Source organism: Lasioglossum baleicum, chromosome 3 (assembly GCF_051020765.1).
Source record: "Lasioglossum baleicum chromosome 3, iyLasBale1, whole genome shotgun sequence".
In the NCBI taxonomy this organism is placed as follows: Eukaryota; Metazoa; Arthropoda; class Insecta; order Hymenoptera; family Halictidae; genus Lasioglossum; species Lasioglossum baleicum.
The window spans coordinates 1,620,186-1,644,197 of NC_134931.1; the positions used below are offsets into that span (position 1 = coordinate 1,620,186).

Genomic DNA, 24,012 nt, shown 5'->3' on the forward strand with positions numbered 1-24,012 from the left:
GCGGCAATTTGTTTTTTTGCCCGGGGCGTCGTAACCGCTAGAGCGGGCCCTGCTAGCACGGAGAGACTCGGCACACCGTCAAACTTCTAGTGTAATACTGTAGTACAGGGAGGTACGGACAATTATATTAGATGATCATCAGTCCACTGCTATACTGCTATACCTCACTTGTGCTGCGACAGCCAATGGATAAACCCGCTAGTACCACTTGCCGCAAATGCTTGAGACGCTGTATTGATAATCTGTAGACTGCGGATCTTTGTGCAAAATAAAAATTGTCTATATCAACAGATAGTGGTAATTGCCACTTGATTAATTCTTCTCTATTGTTCTCGATCTCATATTCTCTCTGGCACCGACGAGATGTATCTCGTCTTTACATACGGTTAAAATCAATTTGAATTTCCCGCCATAGATACTAGCGACACTTGTAGCAGAAGTACGAACCTCAGTTTAGGGGTCCTTACAGCGCTAATTCACGTAGCGGCAAAACGCTCAAACTGTTTGCTAAATATTACTAACAGATGATAATTTTTAGTGCAAATTGTCCAAGCTAGGTGGCGCCTCTATTTCCTAAATTAAGACTGAGCTTCCTGGTTTTGCCACGGGTGGCGCTACTGTCGCTACAAAAGCGGCAGAATATGATTTACAGTAAAACAAGAAGTAATATTTCAATGCTTTTCCTGCGAAATTTTGTAACTTTTCAAGGCTCAAATTAAAGCTGGAGGAATGCTCTTTACGATAGGTGCAGTGCGATTTGAAAATAGTTACCACATCGGACTTGTAATTTAAAAATAAATATTGCACTGCAGAATGTCTTATGTTGCAGTGTTCAAACGAAAGGGTGTCAAGAATATTATATTTTTATACTGTCGCGTGAACATTCAGCAACTTCTGAGGTGTCAAACGTAGTTTATATTAATCGATTAATTAGGTACACCGTGAAATAGAAACCGGGATGATATGGGAGCAAGGGAATCTGAAGCAATGAGAAGGGAGCATCGTGTAGAGTAAATTATGCCGTCGTTATTTGAACATGATCGGTTATTATTTATCGTCGAAAAATTGCACGTATCTTGCAACTCGTGATACAGTAATTATAGTACAAAAGGTACTAACGATAATCGCAGGATGATGATACTATAATAGTAACTAAGAATGAAAGGAGATGCGTTGAACGTCGAGCGATGACTAAAACGTGTGTATGCTGTGTATATCTGTGTGTACAAGGATTTCCGTGAAACGGAAGAAAAATAAACAGAAAAAAATCGGAAAATTTCAGATGTTCAGTCTGAGTGACGAATGAGTTACATTTCACGCCCCCGAACAACGTTGTATGTGTATGCTTGTGTGTACCATTCTGACATGGTAGTGAACGCGCGTATAACAGCGACTGAAGGGAGACTGGGACGGGTTTTGTAGCTCGTTTCGAAAATAAATAAACGGGAAAATAAAAAAAAGAGAAAACGGAAAAAAACATTCGTTCCACACCACAACGTAGAATCTGTGAAAATGTGTTTGCAACGTGTTCGGTGTATCTGGATAACGAATGGTTTTTTTTTAAATCAAAGCTATCCGTCGTGTAACTTTATAAATTCACTCTCGGTTCCGTCCGGTACTTGAAAATTCATCTACATTCTGCGCGTCGCGAACGTGTCACGCATAGCGCCCTCGTTCCGGAAGAAATCATTAAATTGCAGGTGCAGCTACGCGAAACTTTTCTTTTGGAGCCAGCTATATGGTATAAAACATTCTACTATCTCGTCTCGCCCGAGACAAACGTTCCTCGGCCGCAAAATCGGTCTGTACGTCGAACAATGCTTCGAAGTCTTTGAAATTCGCGCGGTACAGGGCGTCTCAAAGCACACGGGCCAACTGTCCAACAAACAATCAACTACTCGCACTCCATTTTCTACGTAACTGGTTACATGGAACTTTACATCGCTCCGACATAAATCAATTTTTACTCAATGAAATAACTACTTTAATGGAAAACAAATTCGATTGGCATCTTCGTTTATGCTTGAAACACTAAATTTCAAGTTTCGACATTGTGAATACCACATGCGAGCAATTAAAAGTTAAATGCCAAATCGACACTGTCCAATAGACTTTTTGTTTTCAGCCCGGCAGCGGTATCTTGTAGATTTCAAAGTCTACAAGACTATTGGCTACTCGGAAGCAAAATATCTGTTGCACAGTGCTGTCTTTCACATGTAATTCGTCTGGTATCGCGTGATTTGGGTCGTCCTGTAGATCGGTCAGATTTTCCAGTGCTCAGTGAAGCGTTGGGGAAGAAATAGACTTCAAGATCGAGAGATCGGATGCGTCACGGAGCGTGTACGGAAACGGTTTTTCTTCTGAAACGCGTGCATCGCCGGCTGTCCCAACAATTTTGATACATTGATACGCTACTATAATTACTTTTGGCAGGAATGTAGTTAACTATAGGTATCGTCGTTCGTTTTCCTCCTGCTTCGCATTTTAAACGGTACTGTGCTCGACTCTGTGCACAGTGTGTGTGTGTGTGTGTGTGTGTGTGTGTGTGTGTGTTTGTATGTATGTGTCGAAAAACGCACGACAATCGGTCGCGGAAAAACGTGCACGCGTAAATCAGTAACCAACCGGTGACAATCCGAGAGAGAAAGAGTGATAGAAAGAGATAGAAAGAGAGAGAGACCGTTCGTTAAGATCGCAAACAAAGATAGAATTCTATTCTGAAACGGTTTATTATTACACGAGCCGTATGTAATGCGTACAATATTGCTTTACTGACCCGAATTAACCAGTCGATCATCAAAGTTCTCTTTCTTCGTCGTCCTCTTCGCGCATCGCGTTCGCTCCATCTTCTTCATCGCCGTCTTCGTCTTCCATTGTTGTTATATTCTCCTTTTCCTTCTTTCTTACTTTGAAAACCGATATACACACGCGTCGGCGGCGTCGATCCTCCGCGTTCTATCGATCGTAAAACAAACAATAAAATATCTAAGGAACATTCAATACTTATCTTTATATGATTCCCTTCGACTCGGAAACTGTTCGCTTCGATCGCGACCCCTTTTTAATGAGCGGCGACCGCGGCGTCGCGTTAATTATATCGTTACTTCGCTGTGTCTGTATATGAATATGCGTTCTTATCATCTTCTTCCGTCATCTTTCTTTCTTTTCGTTTTTTTTTGCTCTTTTTTGTTGTTGTTGTTCTTGTCTGTCTGTCTGCTTTGTTTTTTCTTTCTTTAAACTTGAAAAGGCATAGAAACAATAATCAGGAAGGACGTCGTGTTCTTTTTTCTCTCGTTCACTTTTGCTTCTCGTACTTAACGGATGAATTCGCTTAGAATCTATGTTCGCGGTGATCGTAAATGTGTGATGACGACAGCAATCGTTCCCGTCGTTTACAGGTTAATCAAATACATAGCAATGTTGTGTCCGGTATATACAGTATGTAGCACTGTCGCCGAGAGCCGCGAGACCGTTCCTCGTCGTTCGATCGACCGTCGACGGGCTCCTCGAATTTTTCGGATGCGTCGCGGCGACGAATCGTACACTATATACAAAATCAATCAAAATCAACACGGTTATCGGCTCTGATTTGCGGGGGCAGGGAACGAATTCTGTTAATTCTCTCTCGTTTCACGCGGAGCGCGAATTCCGCTGCGAACGAACGCGGGAACACGCTGCTTCACTGGTACAGAGGCGACCGCGGTAATTAGACCGGGAGAATCGCTAATTAGTCCGGCGTTCGTTCGCGAAAATCGTGCGCGCCCCGGTTGTCTCGCGGCTCTCGGGAGCCCGATTCTCGAAATGGAAGGAATACGATTTCTATCTTACAAGCTGAATAATGTTGGTGCGTTAATGTAGTAGTACAGTGCGTCCTCTATTAACGCGATTACGAGCTTACTGATAAATTCATACTCGTCGTTGCGCTATTTACTCGTTATTACAAACTAGAAACAATCTCTAATGACTTTGCGAGTAGAACTTTGTAATTAGGCTCTTGAGCAGTGTCTAGACACGAGAGATAGAGATAGAGATAGAGATAGGGAGAAGGAAAGAGAGAGAGAGAGAGAGAGAGAGAGAGAGAGAGAGAGAGAGAGAGAGAGAAAGATAGAGGGACAGAGAAAAGGAATCGAACAGAACCACGCGCGTTTTATTTTTTGCTGGCTAATTGAAACCGATCGGCACCTTCGAGTCGCATCGAGTCGCTCTCCCGAAATACCAAATCGAAAACAATTAACTATTCAACTTCTTTAGCCCCGTTCAAATGAAAATGTGTCTCTGTGTGAAAGCATTTTGGCAAATCTTGAATCGCGTTGTTAACAGTTTGTTGTTCGAACGCGATGTGATATCTCGATGCGCGCATCGGAGACGTCGGAAAATTAGTATAGCTATGCTTCAACCGCTGCAGGAAACTCTTCGGATGGCTTCTCGGGATGGTGGAAGGATCGTTTACGTGTAAAAGTATTAAACACGCGTCGGTATCTCGATAGAAACATGAAAAAACAAACCCGATACGCGCTACACACTCGCTCGCCGGGATTTCCGGTTACACGCACAAGAACATCGTACTTTCACACCTGTTCTCTCTAATTATGATCTACGGCGCGCCGCTTTCTGGATCGCCCTCCCGATCAACCCCTTAGGCCAATCCGCGAAACGGCTAACGGGAGGCTCCTTCTTCGACTAATCGCGCTCTGCGGCCTCCTGCGGTTCGTATTCTACTACGTTTTACGGTAAAAACTCGCTGAATCTACTGTCCAACACTATTTTCACAGTCTGGAAACCAACGGGCGATTCTTCTAAAATAAAAATGTCTCTTTAAATTAAACGCCGCGACATCGCTCGCTTGGGATACTCTATAAACATATTTGATTGCTCATAACTGAATTTTAAAAAATACTGCCATATTTGAGGGAGTCTACAGAATCGATCTGCGGAAGAATCGTTTGTGTAACTTTTACGGTTCGGGCCCAAAAAATTTGTGAAAATGAAAATTAATCTGGCAAACATGTCCCTTGAAAATTAAACGCCTCGACATCACTCGCTTGGTATATTGTATCAACATATTTGATTGCTTATAATTGAATTTTAAAAAATACTGCCATATTCGAGAGAGTCTACAGAATTGATCTGCGCAAGAATCGTTCGTGTAGCTTTTACGGTTCGGGCCCAAAAAATTCGTGAAAATGAAAATCGATCTGGCAAAAATGTCCCTTGAAATTAAACGCCGCGACATTTCTCGCTTGGGATACTGCATAAACATATTTGATTGCTCATAATTGAATTTAAAAAAATACTGCCATATTCGAGAGGGTCTACAGAATCGATCTGCGCAAGAATCATTCGTGTAGCTTTTACGGTTTGGGTCCAGAAAATTCGTGAGGATGAAAATCGATCTGGCATAGTAGAACTAGCAAAAATCGGCCGCTGATTATCAGAGCGCAAAAGAAAAGTTCAAATTTGCTAGACAGTGTTATTTATGCTCCACTATCGCGGACTCGCGACCGAACGACAAAAACATTCGGTCGCTCGATCCGCACGCGGATAAATCGCGCGGTTTCGCGCCTTACAAAACACCTCCGGCGGCGGGAACGCTTTATCGTTTGATTCGGTGAAAAATTTATTGCAAAAATCATGTGTCTGTACGCGTGTCTGTCTACGTATGCGCGTGTCCATGAGTGTGCGTGCGTGTGTGTGTATGTGTGTACGTGTGGGTGCGCGCACAGTGCATTAAAAGATTTCCTAGACTGAAGTTATTTGAGACGTATCAGTAGCATGATTTTCTAAGTGGTTGGTCTGATTCATGTGAACTTTCTTCCATCTCCTGCACCAACCCTTGGAGAACGGTCCATTAATAACTGTACGAACTGTAGAGAAATTAATAAATGTGATTCTATAAAAACTTTAAGAAAATTAGTGTATGCTTTTCAAATCATCTACGAATTTTGAATGATACCATAAAGATCCTCAGTCTTTTCATCAACGAGTTCCTCAACATAGTTTCGAAAGTACTTTACGTAGACTCGATCAAACGGGCTCCAACTGAGAGGCTTTCTAATATCACTGAAGCCCTGGGTCAAATTGGACCCGATATCCAAGGGTTGACGCACTAAATTCCGTGAAGCGGTCCACTCACTTTACACTTTCGAATGTAGTAAGCTTCTTACTAAATGGCTATCACGATTTGTCACACTGCGAAGAGTCGCGAATAAACTTGATCGTTGTTCAGCGTTAATTGGAGATCTTCCGAATGCACTGTGCACGCGTGCAACGCGTTCCCGTCGTCGTGCACGATCAATCTCCGACCGCGACCATGCTTAGGAGACGCGGTTGGAATCCGGATCGCGCGTCGACCCCGGATGGAGGAGGATTAGGTTAAATACGAAGAGATTAAATTGACTCTGGCGATCGTGGCGCACGATCACGTGCCTCGACGACGGTCGGGATCATCGTTCACTGGTTGTGCAACCGTCCGCCGGAAGCCTTCACCTGGCTGTTGGTAACTTTCGGTATCGCGCCGATGATCTTGACCCGGTTCTGCTGTTGCTGAGACGGTTGGGCAGACTGTTGCTTGTTGTCGCAGAACTGTGGCGGGGGTGCGAACACGATCTCATCAGCGTTTCCGGCGGAGGTGCCTGCGTTGAACTCTGGCGGCGGTGGCACGAAAAGATCGTTGCTTTGTTCTTCAGCATCGGCTTCTATGGGAGGTGGTAGTTGAGCTAGACTGACCGCGTGTCTGGTCAGCAGTCCGCTACCGCCGTAGCTGGTCCTCTTCGGGTTCGGTTCCTTGTCGGAGCCGGAGACCGTGAGCACGGTTGCCGAATGCTGTTGATTAGCCTCGTTCGCCAGGTTCCTCGCTGCGGTGTCGTCGAAGCCTGTCGGTGGGCCTACAGGGACATCCTGATCAGAGCTGACCCCGCTCGAACTGTTGTCGCCATCCTCGGCCAACGAACCAGTCTGCTGCAGCAGGAAATCGTTCGGATGACTCTTGGACGACTTCAGCTGCGTCCGCACCTTCTGGATCTCGTCGACGCTGAACGAGTGAGGCAGCGAGCTGCTGCCCGACGAGCTCGAGCCCGAAGTGTTCGAGTTACCCGACGTTTCCCTAGTTGACTCCAGCTTCTCCCTCGCTGCTGCCTTCTCTAGCTCCTTCGCGATCTCTGACTCGCCATCGTCGTCTGTCTCCTCCTCGCCTTCGTCGTTCTCAGACTCCGAGAGGCTGTAATCTGGCTCCGGGATCGGCGGCGCTGAAGCCGGTACATTTGCACCGGTATTGTTGTTGTTGTTGTTGGCCAACGAAGACAGGTTCGTGATCGACGCGCTAGTCGCTACGCCTTTCTTCTTCCTCTCCCTGATGCCAGCCGTGCTGTGGCTCCTGTTCGTCTTCAACGGCTGCGCGTACTGGTTGTTCGCCGACTGGCTGCTGTTCACCTGATTGTTGCTCGCGACCGTGTTGTTGTTCGTTGCCTGCTGGTTGTTCATTGGCTTGAACGTCGTGTTGTTCGGCGTGCGCAGGCTGTGAGACTTCCGCACGTGGCAGCGCGTTGTGTGCGCTGGCAAACTGCGGGAACGGTAGCCCACTGTCTTCATGTCCTCGGGAGAAGCGTACAGCTTCGCGCTGTTCGATGGCCGGAAGCTGGACATCACGCCGTAGCCACCTTCTGCTGTCGCGGCTGCCAGCTCTGGAAGTGCAAATTAACAATTAGAGAAGTTCTCAAGTTTGCGTACCGTGGTGAGATGACGAGATGAGCCCCGGAACGGCACAGAGGCAAGAAGTTCTGCATAGTACTAGTAGTGTGTGTGTGTGTGTGTGTGTGTGTGTGTGTGTGTGTGAGAGCTTCGGCTAGGCTAATAGAAGGCGCGCTCCTTCCAAACTATTCACCAGGGACCTTCTTGTCATCTCACTACGGTACCAGATCCTGGATAACTGTCGCTCCTTGGACCTGTTCAGAACAGTTACCCGGAAATTACGGGGCTAGCGGAGAACACTGTACCTTTGACTTGCTGTATGTGGGCCATGTTGTCGTAGACTGAAGCCGGCGTGACCACGTCCGGCACGTTCGCGCCCACGTTCACCTTGACTACCTGTCCAACTGGCGGTGGGGGCGGAGGGTGGTTCGGAGGTGGAAGTCCGTTTCTGCCGTTCATAGCGTTCACGTCCTCCTGACTCCTATGCCCCTTCGGAGCCAGTATAGACGACTGCACCTGCACGTTCAGGTCCGGCGTGCTGTGGAAATCTCTGTGGAGGTCGGAACCGCCGCCCAGGCCCCCGAAGAAACGTACTCTCGAGTTTGACTGGAAATAGACGACCGGTTGAATAGGCGTGGACGATTAGCTATCGTCGTCAGCGTTCACGAAGACAACAGCTCGACTAGCACTACAATTTTACACGATCGATACGAAAAGCGGAGAAAGAAGCGGACTATTCGCTCGGACTATTCCTTCACCCTGAAGCTAAGAGTACTTTTCTGTCCAAGCTGCGACGAAAGCTGATCTTCGTTCGGTCAGCACCTTGAGTGCCACGGAATTATTTTAATATGTAATTATTTGAAATTATTCTTTAATCTTCAATGAATTATTTTTGTGGGCACTCAAAGCGTTAATGCGTTGCTCCAATAGTTGCTTCGATGTGAACGCTTTTCCATTATGAAAGATTAGAATGGGTTTCTACCGGAGATCGTGGTTTTGAACGTGTATTTACATACGCGTACTTTAAAATACGGATACGTTAATACACGTGTACCCGTGTACGTGAAAAATACACGTGAAATCTCTAATTTCTTCTAGAATGGTCACTAAGGTCCGTTTATGCTAGCGACAAACCATCAGAGCGATGACGAGCGTAAACCGTAGAAGTGCAGTCTATTGTTTTATAATGGAAGAGTTTAGAAGCAGAGGGGCGCTTAGTAGACGATCAATTTTGATCACCGCTCTCATCGACGCTCCTACAGCTATTGTAGCTATAATAGTTTCTACGGAAACGCAGCTGAAGATTGTTAAGGAAGAATGAAATAGTATCGATGGCTACCACGTTCACTGCTACCATAAAGACCGCGGATTGTCAACTGTTCTGTATATTCTAATAAAGTTTAATTTATTCGAATATATGGCTATAGAAAGTCGTTTGCAGGCCAGATGGGAAGAGTAATGTCACTCGCGAATGACCGACGTGCTAAATGCGGTATTACTTGACGGAATTACGGCGACGCGATTGAGTCATAAATAACCACGATCACAGCGATCGGGAAATTAATAATAGTTCCTGCGAAAATTGCAGTACTCGGGAAACGAATTAACTGCAAGCTAATCAAACCCGATATTAACTCGTTGACTGGCAGGATTCTGCTCGTAAAAGTCTCGCGAAATCGGAACAATTTCAGATTTACTATAGCAATTATTATCACAATTTGCTCGCTCCTTGTAGATCGCAACGAGATCTTGTAATCTTAACGAAGCCTAATAGATTGTAATAGAAATTGATTTTCTAGCTCGATCGGTGCCCATTGGCAGTTAATGTGTTAAATGTCGAGTTTAAAGAGCCAGCGCAGTTATTCCGTCGATTTATAGTTTCTCTTCGACGCTACGATGTTTCTGCACGATAATGGTATAGATTGCACAGTCGATTAATAGCGTACGCAATGCCTTTGACCGAGATTAATTAAAAAAGGAAAGCGGAAGTTATTCGTGACTCAGCCGAACACTTCTCAAGTCGACACGGTTGAGGTAGTCTTGTCAAACTGCGGCGGCGAACGTGTTAGCACATTCTGATTCACCGTCACGTACCAATACCAATATACGCATTAATCTCTATAAATACATACTTCGAAACCGCGTGTAATTACGAAAGACTGGGACTCGTAGAAGGAGAATGGTATCCCGTTTGTTTAAGGGGGCTTGCACACCGACGGAAGGACCGACGCGTAACAATTTCGAACTTGATCTTTGCATCATTTTTACAAGATAGTGCATTTTTACTAAAGGAGTTCTAAAGGTCTTGCAACAAACTCTAATTAGAAGACCTGTACACAAGTAAATTCAGCAAAACACGGATTTTGATACTTGATAATTCCGTCTGTCAATATACAAAATTTTCAACAATTGATTAGGTCAAATGAACGACATTTCGCGGTCCTTCCAGGTGCGAACGAGGAATCCTTGAGGCGCAGCAGGTGTAGGAGTCTACGTTACGTTAGATCCGAGGACGAAAGCTCAGGATTCTGGAGCTTTCGCGAAGCTGTCGTGAGATTGCAAGACGAGTCGTACTGTCGAAGCGTTTAGAGCCTCGTTTTGCGGGCGTTTTGCGGTTACAGATGCAGGTGCGGTTGTGAAACAGCACGGTCACGCAAAAAAAAGCGAAAGCAAAGTAATTACAATGTTCGTTACACGGGTACACATCGTTAGTTTCTGCGAGGCGTGTTCATAAAGCCGAAGGTGAGAGATACCCGATGCCCTTTCGAGCATCGGATTTTCATTAGCAAATGACTTAGTCACCTGGAATCATGCAAGTCACGGACGCGCTAGAAACAAAGTATTTTCGATCAGTAATATAAGTCGTCCTCGTTGTCTCTCTCGTACCAGGAACGCCCCTTGCCGTACACTCGTGCCGGCTTGCGAGAAAACTACAACACACATGCGTGAAAACAGCCACCATCACCCCGGAGCATGCATCATCACGGAGCTTTATTAGTTGTCGTTTAGACCGCGGACTTTTATGCTTCTTCTTTGAGCCACGGGATTCTTTAATCGCTTCCTAGCGAACTGACTTCGAAATTATTTCACTCGATTAGGTCTTGTCTTTCATTTACATTGCTACAACGTGATATTTATATCTCCATTCAATATTTAAAAAAAATGGAATGTACTTCTAATTTTAAGATACGGCACAAATGCCATAAAGTCCAAGTAATTAATTTAATCGGGAAAAGACTATAGGGTCAAGGTTGATCGTCGTTCAATAATCATCCATCTAATTATTGCCCGGCAATCATAGTCTATTCTAGTTCTTGTCCACGAACGATTCGCTTAAACGTTAATTTTTAGAGTTACATGAATGATTTACATGGATGAGCTCATAGACGAGGTAGTCAACGAAATTGTCTACGGTCACGCGAGTTTGCATAAATTTCCGCAGCGCAGTCACCATTCGTGAACTCCGTCGAAGTAAATGGAACCAGGCCAAAGTTGGTTAATCGACAGAAGCGCCGAGCGAGGGGAGCCCGACCCAAAGAGGCGCAGTCTACCCAAAAGAATAATTAGTAACAACGAAAGACTGTTGATCACTGGTAACCTTAGCTCAAACTCTACAGCTATTACACCAATCTACGCTTGAATTCTGCGGATACCGTGGCGCACGGGGTCGCCGGAGATCTAGTTCAGGCAGACCAGAAATTGTAGATAAAAGTAACGGCGTACAATAACGTCTCAATATGCTTTAATTTTCGATTATTCTTTACCAAACTATTAGCAACACGATCTCCACAGTTTTCCGATCAAAATGATACCAAACACGATACAATTCGGATCATGTTCGCTTGTTTAATCGACGATGTTCTTTGGTCCCGAAGTTTCGACATACATCGAGACATTACCGTACACCGGGAATCGAGTATTTCGGGCGTGATCGTGGTTGTGAGGTGTGAAGTGTGTGAGGTGTTCTCTTGTGTTCTTACTTTGCCTTTGCGTTTCATTTCTGCTACGCTCGCGTATACCCTGCCGGTCTTAGCAGGCGAGGATGGATGCGACTTGGTAGCTTGACCAGTCTGAAAGTGAGAGCTCATCATGGACGAGCTGTACTGACCACTGGCGCTACCTTGCTGCCGCTGAAATAGTTCCTGGAAGAAAGTAAGGACAAAGCTTGAAGAAGCCTCGGTGTGTGTGTCGTTCGTGCAGTTGCCATTCAAAGGAGGAACAAGAAGCGCGTGGTTCGCGATCGAGCAACCGATCCGTGCTTCGTGCCTCTCTCTCGGTACCTCCAGTTCCGCGGCAGTGATCCTGCTGGAGGTCGGTCGCGATCGGATGCTGGCCGTTCGAGGTTGCACAGGTGTGTTCTGCCCGGTGTTCGGCCCGGTAGACGGCTGTTGAGGAAGGTGTATCGATTCCGCGCTACTCGATTTCGCCCCTGTCGACGTTATCTCGTCGCGATCGTCCCTCTCTCCGCCGCCTTCTGCAGTTCCAATAACAATAACCTCTTAACAATGATTAAGGATCTTTATGCATTTTTGACATAAATGGGTGGGTGTAATTTGAAACCTCATAAGTAGCAGACTGCGGATTTTATGCATTTATAACAAAAATGGGTAAGTCCAATTTAAAAAGCTTTACAGGTGAAGAGAATTTAGGAACACCAATGTATTATTTTCAGCCCACTAAAATTAGTAAAGAAAGAAATAACTTTTTCCTTGGATCCTGTTTCTTGAAACTGATGCAGAACATTTTTATTTTGGATAGAGATCCGCAGTCTACTCATAAGTATTACAAGAATTTCTGAAGATGACCCTTTTTAACCGACTTCGAAAAAGGAGGAGGTTACTCAATTCGATCTGTATGTGCCTTTTTTTCGCTTTCTTTTCTATGTATGTTCACCGATTACGTCGAGATGGATGGACCAATCGGAACGAAATCTTTTGCATCTTGTAAAGTATGTCCACGGGGTGTCCCGTGAAAAAAATTTGCACTCTCTTATTCCTTACGATTTTATTTGCGAAAAATGAATTCTTTCACCGATTACTCCGAGATGGATGGACCAATCAGGACGAAACCTTCTGCATTTTGTAGGGTATGTCTCCCGATTGGTCCCTTGAGAACAAATTTTGCATTGTTTTATTCTTTGCGGTTTTTATTGCAAATAACCAATAAGACCAAAAAACCATCCTATGGTGTTCTACAAATTCTGCTCGTTCCTCTAAAAAGTGTGAAATAAAAAAATTAAACCAACTTCGAAAAAACGCACTAAAAAGTATGAAATAATTTCCTTTTAATTATGTGATTACACACGAACTTAAATACAATACAATCATTTTGCAGGCGGTGCAAAATTGAAAATTTTCGACACTGGAAATTACGATTATCCTTAAATTCTTCTACATGCTTTCATATATTAATGTATCTTCTCTTTCAACCTACTGATTTCCAAGTCCATCATATTCCAATGAAATCATAATCAGCAACATCTGTCATTTGGAAAATTTTCAATTTTCGCGCCGCCTCGGAAAAGATTGTATTGTATTTAAGTTCGTCAGTATTCACATAAATTAAATGGAAATTATTTCATACTTTTTAGTGCTTTTTTTCGAAGTTAGTTTAATTCTTTTTTATAAAATTTGTTTTTGCAACTTGACACGCCGCGCTACCGGGGAATGGCGTCGTGGAAGGGGTAAGCAAGGGTGGGAGAGACGTCTCAATCCGGAGTTTGTCAAGTTTGTCGGTTAAGGGAGAGTCTTTTTCCCATACCTAATCCTGCGACCATCGATCTGGCCCGCGCTCGACCAACGCTGAGCGTCGTCTTCGGATCTCTTCGGGGTGGCATGGGCGCCGGCGATCTTCCAAGAGTGCCGCCGATCACTACGTTGTTGTTACCTTTACGCGGCAGTGTCGCGTACTGTCTCTGAATGGGTTGACTAGTTGGCAAAATGGCTGCCGATTGCGAATTCGGTAGGCTGATCACCGGCGAGACCACGGTCATCCTGACCAGCTCGCCGGATTTCCGGATCAGATCGACCACGTGCTCGTGGGAAGCCGTTGTCACGTCCTCGCCGTTGATCTGAAAGACGAAGAAGAACCGTCGTGTATTATAAACCGCACAACAGAGTTACTCTATAGATCATTTCCATGTTGTCCAGTCAACAGAAATCAGTGTTGGCCATCAAATCAGAATTGTATTATGCCTCGTACAGACTAGAACATTTCGACGAACAGCGCGGCGAACCGCTCATTTCGATGAAATGCGGACGGCGATCGGAACGGATTTGTGCTATTTCCAGATTTTCTTGCGAACAACTATGGGAGCTGCAGCTGCGTATACTACACAAAGAAATACAGAAAATGTTGGCAGTTTATTTAGTGAATTAAAGTTTCAAAGTGAAATGTTCAGGTCTGTACGAAGCATTAAAGACATCAGATTCGAGATTAAATGACTTGAATTTTTGGAGATGTTATGACATATCGACGAACATCTCCAAAAATTCAAGTCATTTAATCTCGAATCTGATGTCTTTAATGCTTCGTACAGACCTGAACATTTCACTTTGAAACTTTAATTCACTCAATAAACTGCCAACATTTTCTGGATTTCTTTGTGTAGTATACTCCGCTGCAGCTCCCATAGTTGTTCGCAAAAAAATCTGGAAATAGCACAGATCCGTTTCGATCGTCGTTTGCCGTTCGGCGCGGCACTGTGCGCCGCGCTGTTCGTCGAGATGTTCTAGTCTGTGCGAGGCATTATAGTTTCGACAACTGAACAATGTGAAAACACTCTATCCTATAATTGGAAATTGTGAAGAGGTAATTGAATATATACTTGAATGAGGAAGTCTCCTTTGCGTAGACCAGCCAGATCGGCCACTCCTCCTTGATCGACGTCGTCCAGGTACTGTAAGGCGGGGTACCTGGCCGACGGCGTCAGCTCCATCAAAGGCGAGGTCGCCTTGGCACCTCGCAGCACGAACCCGAAACCTTTTCTCGAACGGTGCAGTACCACGGTGCGAGGCTCCGACGTCACTCTGGAAACGCATCGTGTGTTAGATTGAATAACGGTGTTACCGTGCAGAAACGGCGTGCATCCGTTAGGCACTCGGGGCAACCAATGCTCCAGGAAATTAGCAGTCGCTCGATTTGATTGAAATTTCTACGGTTACGACTGTCACGGGGGAATCGCGCGCTACGTCTCCCCGTTAGAAATACCACGTTAGAAACCGTAAGACAAAAGCGAGATAAAAGTAATCATACTAAATATTATGCAGCTTGCAGGCTCCGTGTATAATCCGAGTAAAAGTCATGATTTCAAAAGGGGAACTTATTTTCTGTACATACTATGTATACATATGTTACGGGCAATGTATAGGATGCATAAAATTTATCAAATAAAAATAAAATAGGTCTGGATTGTAAGTTCCGTTAAAATCGACAAGTTTACCGCTATAAAAGATAGACATGAAAAGATGTCAACTATGGATTTAACACACAGCCCAACGAAACCGTGGATATTATATAAAATTTTCGGGCAATTTGTGAAATACCTGCCCATTATACAAACTGTACTAGGACCTCGATTATCCTCGATTAAATAGTGAAGTCACTATTATCGCAGCACGCTTCATATGCAGATAGCACAATCTTAGGGTGCATTTATAGTGTAGCTGCGAGCATCGATGATAGCGGCGCGGTGAAAACAAACCAACATTCGTGACAACACTTCGACACGTATGTACTAATGAAAAAGTACATATGTATTTTCTTTGTTTTTCTTTTTTTTTCTCCGCACAGTTCACCTCGCTGCTCCACTATAAATCCATACTAAGGTGATGCATTGTTTCAATTAATAGATACAGGGCGGATCATTATCACTTGGCTGCCTCGCTTGATCGCATTATTGATTATTATCAATAAACCCAAATGTAAATGTAACCAAGAGCTGGAAAATTTATCCAGAACCTTTCCACAGCAGGATTTGAATCCTTTTCTTATTTTTCTCTTCCTCACAATGTTACTAATGTTCTTGTTTTATTCACCATAGTCTGCAATACTCTGTAATGTACATTATGATGTAATAAAATAAGTCTCATAAGCGATTTCCTAATAAAAAAATCCAAGGTGCTCCATATGCAACATTATTCATTGCGCAAATCGATTGAGACTGAATCAGGCACCTGTTCTACCGTTCGAATATTTATGGATCTCTCTTTAGTTCGGATAACCGAGGTTCTACTGTGCCGGGGGGGGGGGGGCGGATTCAATGTTGTCCTTCAGTCTGAGGAGTTACTCACGGTTTCTTCAGCCTGGGGGCGGTCGCGAAATACTTATGCTGCGACTCTCTGCGTCCCAACACCCTATTGCGTCCTTGGCTGGCAGGCTGTGGGCCCAACGGGATGTTGGTGTGCCGTAGCCTAACTTCCTGCACGCAGTGAGCAGGGAACAGACCTGTACCCTGTCCCCGGAGGACACCCTCGAGAAGACCGCAGTCGGTAGCGCCCGTCACTGTTCGAGAATAAAGAAACAAAAACCACACCGTCGCAATCAGAACACATTTGAACACTCACAATGTATACTACGGGTATAGTAACAGTAACCACACTGAGAGACGTTGCGCTCAAACCCAATACCGACCCTGAGCAAAAAGAGAATCCGAACGATGTGCTCTTTGGACAAACACGTAGCAACGAAAGAATTAAGATGAAGTCGTTCGTGTGAATCATGATGATATGAATGGACGAATGAAACTGTTTATTTACACGATTTACAGAGTGGTGAGAATGTTAACACTGATCAGGGAATGCCATCACCTTGGAGGATCGGGGACAATTTCGTTTTTTGGACCACCTCTGTCGTCATAGATTTTTTGCCCAGAGTTACAAATTGTTCTCTTCTGCGATTTTTACATCGTTACAGATGGATAGTACATTGTTTTTTATTTTGTAGACTCCCTCTGACATTGCTGTCTCTGTCCCGAAAATTATTGCGCGTGGATTGTGAAGGTGTTAAGGGCAACGGAAGGTCAATGGAGCGAGAGTGGCAAGACGTGGAACAGAGCGCAACACGTCAGATCGAACAGTTTCTGTCAGGGACGGTAGCAATCGTGGGTCTCGCGTCTCGTCGGATATCGATCGTTCGTGGCACTACCTTCGAGGATGTCCCCTTGATTGATGCTCAGGTGTCCCAGGATGCCGCTGTTGTAGCTCTCGACGCAAACGACGGTGGTCCCTGGGATCGAGAGCGAGTTGGTGGTATCAGACTGGGAGGTTCCAACTCCAGAACTGTCGCTGATCACGTCGGAGGCTGTGTCGCCGAGACTCTTGTCTAGAAATTCACGGAGAGCAGGCCTGAGAGACAGTCGTGCCATCGTCTGGTCGATCGAGGAATCGCATATCGTCTTAGAGCGGCGAACGTCATGCAACGCTAGGCTACCTTAACGCTAACGAAGCGAACGAGAAACAACGAAGGAGCAAATGAAAAAGAAGGAACCCGTCTCCGAACGGTTCGGGAGTCTAGGTTGCTGATGTTACATCCGCTAAGACAGCTATATGGGTGGAGGATCGTTAAGAGGTTCGCGAGGTGTCGCGCGGATGTTGGCCTGGCTTCTGATGGTGATGGTTCGACGTACGAGTCTCATGCTAAACACGCAAATACTCTTTCTCTCTGTTGCTCTCTTTCTCTCCCTCTCTCTCACTCTCTCCCTCTCTCTCACATATATCCGTCGATTTTGTTCCTGCGCGATTGCGTAACGCGCGAGGAGATCATTCGAAGATCCCGAGGATCTTCGGTGGAGCTTTGCGTTTCTTCAGCGTCTCTTCTCTGTCTCTCTCTCTCTCTCGCTCTCTTTCTCTTTGTCTGTTCTCTCTCTCCCTCTCTCTCTCGTTATTATTTTTTTTTATGTCTCACCCGACGGAGGAGAGAGAGGCAAATTTTGTAGAAAATAAACCTGTTTTCTATACCTGTGACGATGCTGGCGGAATCTTCGCCGGACGGTTGATTGCTGCCTTCGGACAGGCTCGAGCTAGCCGAGCTGAAAGGAGCTAGACTTCTGCTGCTCGGTGACGGCGACGGCGGCATCTCCATCGTTCTGTGCATGTCGAGACGCTGTTGCAGCTCGAGCCGGTGTTCTTGCAGCCTCGTCAGCCCCTCCATTCTTATGTTCTGATAGTTCTCCGCGGCGGTGGCGGCTGGTAATCTTGAAATGGGAGCGGAACCACGTATATAGACCGTCGAAACCCCGCGCGCGCTCTCTCTCTCTCTCTCTCGTTCTTTCTTTCGCGCCTCTTTCTCGTGGTTGGCTGTTTGCTCGACAAATCTCACGAGATCAGCGTAAATTGTCTTTGCTTCAACGCGTTAGGCCGGTTCAATCCCGAAACACGTTCCATTCGCGAATTGATCGCCCGCGCGCACGCGCGAACAGTGCAACCCTTTCGAAACGGAAGGTCTCTCGCTTTGGAACCGCTCGGGTAGCGGTCTGACTCGATGGAGGACTCAGAACGCAGCCATTATTTCCGCATACTTCGCGGAGACGACATAGCGAACTGTCAAAAGCTGAAATCTTCGTGCCACTTATACTCCATTCGTCAAACCGTCTACGAGTCAAGACGAATGGAGTATAAACCAGGAAATCCCAGCTTTAAATTGGTTGAAAGCACCGGTAAAATTCTGGTGAAGATTTCTGTTCCAAGTTTGAAGCTGTTTGAAGCGACGGAGACACGATGCTCCAGGTACTGTTGGCTTCGTTGGTTCGCTATATCGTCGCGTTGAAGTACACTCGCGGCACAGTCGTCTTTTGATCGATCTTAATTTACCCTCGCGAGGTGGACCTGGATTTTCAAGAACTTCTCAAGCATCTTCTTTAAGTCGCTCTAAAGACTCTCAAGTTCTGACGAATTTGTCAACCTTTTCGAACGTATTTCTCAAAGATGGAACACTCTCTTTATCCGACTACATCGACTCTCTGCACTCGGAGATTCTCCCGAGGCTTTCATCTGCCAGCAACTTGAATGCATTTATTTATTATTTAATTTGATTTTGCTCGACTCTCATTTCAGAGAAATTGCAGATCTTGCAAGTACCATCATTTCCAGTGATCTACGTCCTTTTGAAGGGGACACGCAAGTTGCTGACTAGATTTACGATCCCGTTCGAGTGCAGAGAGTTAACGACTCTCGGAGCTACGTTCCGAAGTTTTTGCGAGATAAATGCAAGTAACTGATGGCCGAATCTGGTGCAAAGAGCTGGAACCTTTGACAAAAATTTCGGTCGGGAACAGCTGTGCGAGAGTCGATTGTAGAGAGGATCCAGTTCCGGTTGCGTCCTGGTGCCTCCGGCAAGTTGAACCACCGCGCGAGACGGAAACGAGGAGATTCGTTCGAAGAGGATGCGATTGTCGTTCGGAATCCACGGCGAGGTGAATCGAGAAGTTAGTCGAACCAATACGCCGGATGTTCGCGTAGACATGCTAGCCTACATTTTTCAAGTAACCGATAAGTGAATGAGAAAACTGAGATAGGAAGAAGTTTTGATTCTTGTTCGAGAATCAATGTACAGGGTGACAAGAAATAACGGAGTTAAACATTTCTTATTATAATTCTGTCAAGTCGACGAATTTTGAAAAACCAAAAGATAACAACCATAACATAGACCTTTAGTATTCATTATTCACATATTTAAGAAGTTTCGAAGTGACCACCCTTTGAGCCGATTCAGAGGCTCAAACGTGTTTTAAAATTTTCGGCTATGGGCCGCAGCTCTTCTGGCGTCATGCGGTCCCACACCCGGCGCAGAGATTTTTTCAGCGACTCGAAGCTTTTATGGGGCTGAGCACAGGCCCTGGCCTCCAAAATCGACCAAACATTGGAGTTCATAGAGTTGAGATCCGGTGAGTACGGCGGCCATTCCGCAGATGTGATGAAACCTGGAAAATGGGATTTGCTACGGTTTTCGTGGATCAAGGAGTGAAAATCAACCAAGAAGTGTATCGACGGGACATTCTTGAAACCGTCGTACTTCTGTGGGCCCAACAGCACCTCGGCGATCCGGAATGGACGTTACAGCTGGATTCCGCGCCGACGCACAGGGCGAAAACAACTCAGGAGTGGTGCAAAGCCCATTTTCCAGGTTTCATCACATCTGTGGAATGGCCGCCGTACTCACCGAATCTCAACCCGATGGACTACAGCGTGTGGTCGATTTTGGAGGCCAGGTCCTGTGCTCGGCCCCATAAAAATTTGGAGTCATTGAAAAAATCTCTGTACCAGGAGTGGGACCGAATGACGCCAGAAGAGTTGCGGCCCATTGCCGAAAATTTTAAGACACGTTTGAGCCTCTGTATCGGCGTAAAGGGTGGCCATTTCGAAACTTCTTAAATATATGAATACCAAAGGTCCATGTTATGGTTGTTATTATTTGGTTTTTCAAAATTCGTCGACTTGACAGAATTATAATAAAAAATGATTAACTCCGTTATTTCTTGTCACCCTGTACAATGTTTAACCTCGGTTTACCCGTCCACTTGTCGCAAACTCTGATGAAACATTGGCTAGCATCTGCGCGAGCAATCCGGCATAGCAAGAGCGGGTACGAGGTCGGCTACTCGAGACCGGATGCGAAGACAGAACGGTGGCGGGTAGTCGAAGAAAATATACCGTTGCGTCGCGACGATTTTCCCGGCGGTGTGTCAGCCGAGCTGGTTAGTCAGGGTTCGCAAAGACAGTTTATGCTTACCTCGCGTTCGGGTCCCTCATGGAATTGGGGCTCTGGTAGTCCGACGGGATCCGATGGCCGTTCTGGTCGGCCTGTCTGGCGGGTACGTGCTGCTCGGACGGTATTCTCTGTAGGTCTGTTCTGGTTGGGTCGATGGACGGTACACGGCGGATGGTAAGGCGGGGCGAGTCCTTCGGTGTCCTCGCGACTGTACTCGCGTACTGCTCTCCTCCGGAGCAGGACAGCGTGGTCCTGCTCGGGTACTGCTCGGTGGACGGTACTCTGGTCAGCGTACCGGTCGGGTATTGCTCGGTGGACGGTACTCTGGTTAGCGTGCCGGTCGGCAGAGTCGCGGAGTATTGTTCTCCAGCCGACGAGGACGAGGAGGTGGACGAAGAGGAGGACGAGGAGGACGATGACGAGCATGAGGTGGAGGATATCCTGGCTAGGGTACCGGTCGCCATCGAGCTCACATGAGGGATCGGGCTCGGGCTCGCGTATTGCTCGCCGGACGGTACTCTGTTCAAGGTGCCGGTGGATGGATACTGTTGTTCCGTGGACGGTACTCTGGTCAGCGTACCCGCCGCCACGGCGTATTGCTCCGCGGACGGTACTCTCGTGACCGAGGTCACGCCGGTCGTCGTGTACTGCTCCACAGAGATCGTTCTGGTCAAACTGCCGCAGCCGGCAGAACCGATCCCGGTTACACCAGAACCGTGCTGTTGATCCGCGGACGGTATCCTGGTCAGCGTGCCCAAGTTACTGGCCGAGCAGCTCGTCGTCATCGTCGAAGTGCCGGCGAATGCCACCGACCGTCGTTTCGGGTTGTAGCGTGGCGGCCCTTTAAACGGTACTGGAAAATCGAGGGTTGCAAGGTTAAGTAAAGAAAGGATTACTTAGCCTTACAAGTAGGCGCGCCCCGAAGGCGTCTCGACGCATCCTCCTCGCCCGGCGACCGATCAACCCTCTAGATTCATCTGTTTCTCATCGTACAACCTGAGCCCCGAATATACCAGAGTGTTCTCGTTTTCTGTTGGGCTATCGTGGTTTTAACTAGGGATCGTAACCGATTGCTAACTCATTGGGACCTGTACAACTCGTGAGGGTACGATTAGATCTTCTTCTTCTTCGACGCGTTTATACTGAACCAGAAATTACAGGTAAACGTATACTCCCGTCCATAAGTCACCGGACACTTATTGAAATTTGGATGCTGACGATTTTTTATTATTAAAGGACCTATATTGTGAAATAAAAATGCTATACTTACTAATTTTTTCAAATCTAACCAAAATATACTATATTTTCGAAATTTCAATTGTTATTCTTATATTTCCTAATTTTTCAAATTTAAGTAGGGTATATTTAATTTAAAATAAAATAATCAAATCAACCTGGAAGCTTGCATTCTCTAATTACCATTTCATTAAAGATAAGTAAGTGTCCGGTGATTTATGGAGAGGAGTGTAACTCACGCCCGGGCCACTTTTAAACCACACGCGACAGTCGGAATACGATAGTGTTTGCCGTGACCAAGCTGTCGCTGGAATCGGCCACCAATATTAATATAAAAAGCACAGCATGTATAATAAATGACATGGGAGGAGTAATCGTAAAATATTGATTAGCGTAGAGTCCACGAGCGGGGCCGATTCCAGCGACACAATCACGCAATAACCATCATTTTATGGCTGTCGCGTGATTTAATCCTTCCGACCCGGCGGCGTTTAAAGTAGTCCACTCAAATTGATCGTAACTTTTGAAACAATTATGATTTTAAGACGCAGTCGACAGTGTTAACGCGTCGAATACCGCCCGGGGTCACCGGTGACCGGCGCTGTACTAAATTGTTTCAAAATGGTTGTCGTAAAATCAATGTGCTGTCGAGTATTAACTTATTAATGCTGAAATTAACCGGATTATAGCTCGAGGTGGAAACTTCGTTACCAAATAACCAACAACTGTTGTTAATCACTGGATAATAATCTGGATAATAATCACTGGTAATAACGGATTTTTATGCAAAATTTACACGTTCATTTTCCTGAATTATTTTAACGAATTGAAAACCGATCATCTTTAAACTGTTTAAATGTTACTGTTCTGCAAACTGTTCGATCTATTTTTGTAAACAGAGTTTCTGGGAAACACGTTCGCGAGAAATTGTGTTGATTCGCAAGAATGTAATGTAAGTTAACCGAGTTACCAATCTCAGTAAATCGATCCTATTCGAGTTAGGGTTACGATCCCTGATTTTCAAACTGCAGCACACAGTATCGTGTGCCTCGTTTCGTCCGTGGAACAAATACAGCGACTTCCCCGGTCTTTTTCGAGCGGTTCACTCAGCGAGTTGGTTTTCTCGATGGAATTCCCCGATGTTTCTTTTTCAAAAACAGTCTATCGTGTGCCGGAGCTTTCAGAGTTTATTAGATTTTATTCCCGATTGTTTCTCGACCAAAAATGTCCCTCCATTGCCGAGGTACCGACTCCCCGTACTCCAATTCTTCTTTATTTGCACACCAGGCAATTTACTTTGTATGGGCGAACTTTGAAAAACTTTTAGAACGAAAGTTGCATTTTTCACCCAGTTATGCTCGTACCTATCCCACGTTCCGTTTCTTTGCATTCATGTTTTCGATTGGCATCGTCATTTTCGCGCATGGTAGCTTAATTATCTCGACAAATATTAAATGGAAATTTCAATAAACCGTTCTGTCAAGCCTACAGAAGTATCAAACGAATGCACAACATTCCTGGAACCACATTTTTAAGTTCATAAACTGCGCAATTCGCTAATAAATTTAATTTGACCTTTAAACTACCGCACAGTGGTCCGGATCTAAGAAGTTGGTGTCATTTAGCTAAAAAGTCAACTTTCTCATATCGATTTCTAACAAATTTTTATTGCTTCCTAATTGTCAATCAACCTCGAAAATGAAAAAATTAATGCAGTTTACCAAGAATTGTAATTAGGGCGAATACTTAAAGGTAGACATTTAGAGATAGTACTTTTCGCCAAGAAAATTTCTTCTCTTCTTCGAGGTGCTCTTATCGCACCACTTAATATTTCTTTTTTTTTTTTGTTTACGATGAAGTGCACTCTTTTGTGTTACAAAATTAACATCAACACTAAAAGTTATTGTTCACAATACGTTAAAAATTAATATTCAATGAAATAAAAAAATTGGCCAAATTTTTTACATTTGACAAGGAATATCTAGAGAACCATGAAAAGTCTTGTTTTATAACAAATTGGATCATCTTCAGCATTCTTTCGCATATATAATTATGCAAGAATATTGTCCTAGCTCGCCCTACTTTGCAAGTTATCATTGTTCAAAGCTGCAATGTTACTTCGCGACGAGTTTTGCTTGCGTGAAACAGGCTCGTATGATTAATCAAATGTCTTCCAAATACGTACGTTTGTGCAATAACATTACAAGAGATAAATAGAGTAAAGATATATACGTAAATTAACTTCGATAGTCACTTTTATTTTTAAAAAATATAAAGAAATGAATGATGAGAGTTTTTTAGCGTTCTCGCTGCATTTATTTCTATCTTTGGAACCTTGCGCAGCATTCGAAAACTATTTGAGATTATTGTTAACACCTGACCCGT

General features: G+C 45.0%; 1 protein-coding gene across 7 annotated transcripts in view; it reads right to left on the reverse strand.

Annotated features, from left to right (window-relative positions):
- Positions 1 to 1,026: 1,026 nt before the first annotated feature.
- The window catches only part of Prosap (SH3 and multiple ankyrin repeat domains prosap), a 268,014-nt gene continuing 245,028 nt past the window's right edge, over positions 1,027 to 24,012 (reverse strand). For 4 of the 7 annotated variants that reach the window (XM_076420217.1, XM_076420215.1, XM_076420216.1 and 1 more), the window contains 10 exons: positions 20,413 to 21,244; positions 17,643 to 17,878; positions 16,831 to 17,007; positions 15,978 to 16,188; positions 14,513 to 14,714; positions 13,447 to 13,756; positions 11,967 to 12,160; positions 11,667 to 11,828; positions 7,992 to 8,292; positions 1,027 to 7,679 (listed from right to left, as the gene is read on the reverse strand). In XM_076420217.1, the coding sequence (XP_076276332.1) occupies positions 6,451 to 7,679; positions 7,992 to 8,292; positions 11,667 to 11,828; positions 11,967 to 12,160; positions 13,447 to 13,756; positions 14,513 to 14,714; positions 15,978 to 16,188; positions 16,831 to 17,007; positions 17,643 to 17,878; positions 20,413 to 21,244 (3,854 nt within the window). In that variant the 3' untranslated portion in view covers positions 1,027 to 6,450. The remainder of the gene's footprint in view (positions 7,680 to 7,991; positions 8,293 to 11,666; positions 11,829 to 11,966; positions 12,161 to 13,446; positions 13,757 to 14,512; positions 14,715 to 15,977; positions 16,189 to 16,830; positions 17,008 to 17,642; positions 17,879 to 20,412; positions 21,245 to 24,012) is intronic. The other 3 variants (XM_076420220.1, XM_076420219.1, XM_076420218.1) reach the window with 2 other exon arrangements.